The 6388-nt window shown below is 35.8% G+C and overlaps 1 protein-coding gene across 2 annotated transcripts; it reads left to right on the forward strand.

The window, feature by feature from the left end:
* Nucleotides 1-327: 327 nt before the first annotated feature.
* Nucleotides 328-5760, forward strand: LOC111344358 (protein max). Of its 2 annotated transcripts, XM_022951585.2 has the most exons (6): nucleotides 333-450; nucleotides 532-573; nucleotides 923-1030; nucleotides 2093-2167; nucleotides 3210-3258; nucleotides 4163-5760. In XM_022951585.2, exons 1-6 carry the CDS (start codon nucleotides 385-387, stop codon nucleotides 4399-4401), a joined length of 579 nt encoding a protein of 192 aa, XP_022807320.1. In that variant the 5' UTR covers nucleotides 333-384; the 3' UTR covers nucleotides 4402-5760. The 2 variants fall into 2 exon arrangements, with proteins under 2 accessions (XP_022807322.1, XP_022807320.1); XM_022951587.2 differs by lacking the exon at nucleotides 532-573 and having other exon boundaries at nucleotides 328-450.
* The last annotated feature ends 628 nt before the right edge of the window (nucleotides 5761-6388 follow it).

The raw sequence follows: 6388 nt of genomic DNA on the forward strand, positions 1-6388 counted from the left end.
TGGTGCGTAAAGTTGAACGTTTTCCTTTCAGCAAAAAAATACTCCTTTGATGGTTGACTCAGCATCGCTTTTTTTTTAGCATCCTGCTGAATACAGCGATGCGCAGTTTCAGGGCATAACATTTCAAACATACTTTCAAATAGGTTATCCAATGTAAGATTGCAGCTTTCCTTTTTTAGCTTAGTTTTATCTTATTTTCGTTTAATTTTTTCGATTTTGCGTCATTAAATATTTTTGGTTCAAAATGTCTCCCAAAAACCCATCAGCGGGCTCTGGGCTGTCAATTTATGACCGCTTGCTGAATTTGTATCGTGATTGGCTGTCGTCAACCCAGTAAATTCGGCGTCATATTCTGACACGTGCTCTAATCACGAGGGACAACTGATGGCGAAGGGAGACGAAGCAAGCATGAGCGACGAAGAGAAAGAAATCGACATCGAAAGCGACGAGGTAAATTTATTTTTCTCTCTGTGATTGCTTAGGAAGTCACGAAAAAAACGATTTTGTTCGAATTTGTTTGATTCTGCTCAGGAGGGAACCGAAAATGTCGAAGAAACTCAATTCATGACCCAGGTAAGTTTTGTGTTTTGGTGTCAAATTACGCGTGCAAAATTATCCACATGGAAAACCACGTGTTTTTGTTTTGACCGCTTTATTTTTTCTTGGAGTTTTTCCTTGGGTAATCGGTAAGTCTGGCTTTCAGAATAGACTAATTTCAGTCAAAATATCTTTGCAATCTCTCAGAATCACTGTTTTACCATTTGTGTCGGCGTCACGCTATCATGGAACTTTGCCATGTTGATTCACGATTGAATATTTTATGAGGATAGGGAATGCGTGTCGTAATGAATTCTCTTAGTAGGTTTTGTCTGCAGGTCTCTTGTAATATTGTAACTAAACTATGTTCCACTTTATTTTGTAGGCCGATAAGAGAGCCCACCATAATGCCTTAGAAAGAAAGAGGAGAGATCATATTAAAGATAGTTTTGCTCATCTACGAGATTCGATACCGTCCCTTCAAGGAGAGAAGGCAAGATTGCGAAAGGCTTTCCTTTGCATCAGCAGTTTTAGCTCATTTGAAATTGCTCCGCCAGTAACTAGTATACTCTGCTTAATAAAACATTTGTAGTAGTGCTAGATTTCCTTTCTTGCCCCCCATCTGTATCACTGCAGATCCGAATCGAACACCAAAGTGACCATCGTTTTATGAAGCTTACTAGTAAAAATTTCATAATATTTATCTCATCCGTGTACATGCTGGTATGAATTGATTTTTGTTCAAGAATTCGACTTCAGGTAGAAGATCATGTTGTTTGATGAAGTGTGCATCCAAAGCGAAACTGAAAATAATTTATTTTCGTCTGTTCATCGCTTTCGATATTAATGATTTTAATTTCACTTAGAGGAAGCAAAATACAAGTCCTCTAATTAGATCGTATTGTGAAGACTTGCCCGGACAGGAAGACACACACTTGATTGAACATGTCTGGGAGATAATGTTGTGATTGACTGATAAGTGTCAAATATGTGAAATTGTTTTACTGATTCCATCAATATAGCGTGCAGTGTTGGTAAATGCCTCTCTTGACATAATATTGAGGTTTTCAGTCTATTTATTCTTGATTACTGTTAAATTGCCACTGGTTTCTGAGGCTGATGCATTTCAGTTCTTATTGCATGAGATAATTTCTCTTGCCTTGTCATATTGTTGTATTTTTTGTTTAAAATCATGACATTGACCATTTCACTCAAGAATGACCAGAGGGGAACTTATCCCTGCATTATTTGTCCATTTTCACAAACAGTGGTGATTGGAATAAACTACAATAATAATATTAATGATAGTAAATAATGGTGAAAAAGTAATATACAGGCCTGATTTTTTTCAGGTCGGATGTTTTTGAGGCCCATACATGCCTGATTTTTTTCAGGTCTGATTTTCGCTATTGCATAAATAGCGCTCTCTTCTGCGAGGATCGAGCATCATACATATCTACAACTGCAGTTCAAAATATATGAACTTCATATATTCATTGTAACCAAAAGTAATATATGTTGATATGAATGATAATGATAAATGTTTTCATGTTAGGCATCAAGAGCACAGATTTTAAACAAGGCTACTGACTACATACAATTTATGAGGAGAAAAAATCATACACATCAAGTGAGTATAGTCATACATTGCCATTAGGGAAATCTCATATCTCTTGGACTATGACACATTGTGTGAAATTTGATCATTACTGTGAAACTCAGGAAATTATGAAAACCAAAAACATCTCTAGAATTTTGTTTTGTCCTATCAGCAGTTAGAAAACTAAGCTGAGGTTTGTTCACTTGTTGTGATCCCTAAGGTGATTGGCAATGACACATGAAACATTCCTAATAGAACTTGAATGTGGAACGTTTCTAAGTTTGACAGTGAAGCTTCCATGGTTAAGTTGTCAGCTCACCGCTAAGAATAAATGGACTTTGGGTTCATCTTTTTCAACTATGGAAAATTGCCTTCTCGCAGAAAATAGTACATGGCTGAGGTAGATATAATTATAAGAAAACTTTGAGAAGAATTAGGACAAAAAGAGTAGGTGTCATTTAGCTTGGCATAGAATGCAATAGGGCATTTGCCGCTAAGCCATCAAGTGACCCACTTTTCATGAAATTATGGGCTATAACTTAGCTGAATTTTGATGACACTCTGAATTTTTTAATAAATAAGAAGGTTTATATGGAAGAAGTTGCTGGAGAGCAAGGCCTTGCTCTCCAGCAACATTTTCCATACAAATCCTCTAAATTTTCTGAAAGTTCAAACCGCTGTAAAAACAGTGCTCTGTAATTCCCGGGGCCCAAACTTGGTCGTTTTGGTATTTTGGATATGCTCTTTCCATCTCTGGTGTTCTTCAAGTTGTATCCCATAATATATATCTAAAATTGATCATGTGACCCCAGCTGCAAAAGGCCTATTGAATTAAGGTTTTAAAACTTAAGGCCAAATTTTACATATAATTAGCTGCATAACTGTCACATTTCAAAGGCTTTGAACATCAGAAATATCTTTTAAGGGGTCTCTTTTTATGAAGAAAAAGCCAATCAGTTGTGTGATAAATAAACTGTTAGCAGTCTTTATAAAAGGCCATCTTTTTTTTCATATGAACTTTTCTTAAAATATCTCATATTAGTTTTTATTAACTTTTTATTTTCCTTAACAGACTGACATTGATGACCTCAAACGACAAAATGGTATACTTGACCAACAAGGTAAGTCATGTGCGAATGATGAAACAAAATAATATGGTCCTATACAATGAATCGATAGTGTAGAATGGCCTCCTTAAAGCTGATGTTCGGGGTGTTAGCCCTTTGTCAGAGCTAAGGATGAAGGGCTAATGCTTGCTACATCAGCTTTAGAAGCTTTTTATGGTGGCCAATTTATATTCAACACAGTTGGTAAAACTTTCAAAAAAGAAACGACAACTTTGAGTTTAAATTTACAAGACATGTTTTGACATTCTCATGTCATCTTCAGTTAGAAATGAGCATTTAACGGTTGTACATTTGAATTTATATTAAGGTACGTTACAAATTACGTGTCAGGGCTTACGTTACATTTGAATGTTAAAAATGCGAAAAATGTAAATAGCATGCGCTTGACTAGATCAAAAAAATAAATAAATAAAATAATAATAATAATAAATAAAAGACAAAGGAACAAGGTTTCTTTTTGAGAGTTATTGTCACTCTGCTGTCTTTACGTCCAGTTGGTAAAACCAAATTATCCTGTTATATTTTCATTTGAAATTTACCCCCTTTATTTGTATGTGAATGATGAAAGGGTTGTTTGTTATGTTTTCCTGTTGGTTGTTGTCTTTTCTTCAACTCTCTTGATTCAAACCTGAAAGTTTATCTGCCAGAAATTATGAACATGAAACTTCTCCCATTGATATCCAGACATAATCCAGCAAACAGGTAACAAGAATGCTCATAGTTACCAGATAGAAGTTGTTATCTTGTTGTAACAACAAATTCTCATAAGTGAAATACAAGAAAATGTATAGCAGCCAGAAGAGAGAATTAACAAACAGATCTTGGGAGTTATAGGGTGTGTGTACCATCACCAAAATCTAAGCATTGTCAATTGGTTTTTGTGTTTCTCTCTTCACAGTCCGTGCACTGGAGAAAGCTCGTAATTCTGGACAGCTTAGTATTGATGCAACAACAGCTCTGCTGACATCCACAGATAATATCCTCAGTACTTCGCCGTCAGGAGATGGGCTCCTTGATGGACAACTGAAACAAGACCCAAGTTCACCTTTGTCCATCAAAGTGGAAAACAACAATGCAGAGGTCACTTCAGATGATGAGTACAGTAACAGAGCAAAAAGGAGAAAGCGGGACATTTAGCTTCTGAAATTTCTCTAGAGTGTGTAGGTGCTGCAAGATTTTCTCTTAATCGAACCAGCTGAAAAATAGCTTGTCTAATGCGGGTAGATTTTTTTAATTTTTTTCTTATTGTACAGTATGTAAACTGCCTAAACATCTGGAAAATTTGTAATTTAGGGACCTTGGGAAACTTTAGAGAGAGTAATGTGTAAACCTTACCAAACGGTATCACCATGATGCTGACTTCTAGTTACGGTAGATTACACACTTCTCTGTCAGCTGATGTTGCAAAAAACATGGACTAATTCATGATAACAGCTCATCAGAAAAAAGGAAAATAATTATTACAGGTAGCCATCCCAACAGGAGCTCAACATGAACTGAATATGAAGGACTGCAAGAGTAGGAAACATGGGTGTTGTTGTCCCGTGCTTGGTTACCTAGTCTATCAGGTGTCATCAACCATTGCATATTATGCAATGTGATATCAATTCTCATAACCAATGTTCAGAAAATCCATGGCAAGAAATTAGGAGAATTATCACTTTGATCAATGATTGACACTGTCAAGCCTGATGTTTGACATTTTAGCCCAGCATTCATTTATACTCATTGCAACAGTTAAAAAAAATCCTATTTTAGTTAAGGTCTGGCCAAATTAATGTAATCATGTAGCTCACTGTTTTACCACAAGACTTCCTTTTCTAAACTTTCTTAGAAATTTCAAGTTCAGATCTTTACTGAGTTAACCTTAAATCCTTCCATTGCTTGTGAGGAGATATTACTTGATCAAACACTTAATTCTCAAGACTGGTATCCAGATTAAATTGTCACCAATGATAAAGAGAATTGAACTTTTGGTCAGGTTTTGATCCAAGTCAGCTTGTATACAGCTTTGACAGCTGCATTCACATGTTTTAAAAAAAATAAGGTGAACAAAGAATGATGTAGCTGTGTCTGCCTGACCTAAGTTTTTTTCTGATGTTATGGGTTGGTTCTGCTTCTAATTTCTTCTTTTTCCTTGTACATTTTGTAAATTATTCCGGTGAATTTTTAATGTGGGTTTTCAATTGATCTGAAATTTGATTAGGTGCTGTATGGGAAATGTTCTAACCTCAAACAACCCTTTCACTGCCAGAAGTGACCATAGAGTAATTTCTCTTTATGATATCATGCAGCCTAGTTAGGAGAATAAAGATTTGAGTTAAAACCAAACTCTCAGAGCTTCAAATATGAGTAATGTATGGCGGCAGTGTGGAGAATTTTCAGTTAGATCATGGGAGTGAGAGGGTTTAATTGAGTTTAACTATCTTGTCCAATAACAGTCTGTATATGTAGTAAGTGAAGCAATTACGAAATATAGTGTCTGTTTTAATATCATTTTACAGTTCTGGATACTTTGTCCTTTTCTTCATTGTGGGTTGGGCTTTGGTCTGTAATATCACTGGAATGGTGCAACCATTTTCAGACTAAAAACATTTTGAGTTTCTTGTTTATATGTTTTACTGAATTGTTCCGCTCTGTATGAAGTCCAGTCAGACCTTCTCTCAGCCTCTGCATGAATTTAAAAAATTACTTTATTGGATATAACTTTGAAAGATAATGTCCAAAAGAAAGTGTGGTACACCTGTGAAATTTGATGAAAATTGTGCACATCTGAGCATTATGTCAGTCACTTTTTTTTGACAAACCATCACTGGTGTATGGCAAATCCCTTGTATGCTTTGCAGCTGTTTTGTAAGATGTCATGGAACAAATTTTCAACTTCTTCTAGAAGCCCCTTCTTTAGGGAGCAGAGTGTGACATTTCAAAGAATTTTTATGAATGAGACTACCTCGTCAATATTTCAAAGTACAATCTAATCTAAACACTGCAATATTTTTTCTTGGCACACATCCACAAACAATGCTTTTTCTGTTTCCCCATGGTACTCACTTTCCTCTCTCCACCCCTATTAGTCCCCCACTTGTCCCACTTTGGGCTACTATTTCCACGCCCTTTCTAACAA

This window comes from Stylophora pistillata, chromosome 14, assembly GCF_964205215.1.
Source record: "Stylophora pistillata chromosome 14, jaStyPist1.2, whole genome shotgun sequence".
Classification (NCBI taxonomy): Eukaryota; Metazoa; Cnidaria; class Anthozoa; order Scleractinia; family Pocilloporidae; genus Stylophora; species Stylophora pistillata.

What these genes read in the sequence shown, in the direction of transcription:
- LOC111344358 (XM_022951585.2), top strand. Translation starts at nt 385, where the DNA reads ATGGCGAAGGGAGACGAAGCAAGCATGAGCGACGAAGAGAAAGAAATC. An exon ending in GAAAAAATCATACACATCAA is followed by an intron (nt 2,168 to 3,209) that starts GTGAGTATAGTC and finishes TTTCCTTAACAG; the next exon opens with ACTGACATTGATGACCTCAA. An exon ending in TGGTATACTTGACCAACAAG is followed by an intron (nt 3,259 to 4,162) that starts GTAAGTCATGTG and finishes CTCTCTTCACAG; the next exon opens with TCCGTGCACTGGAGAAAGCT.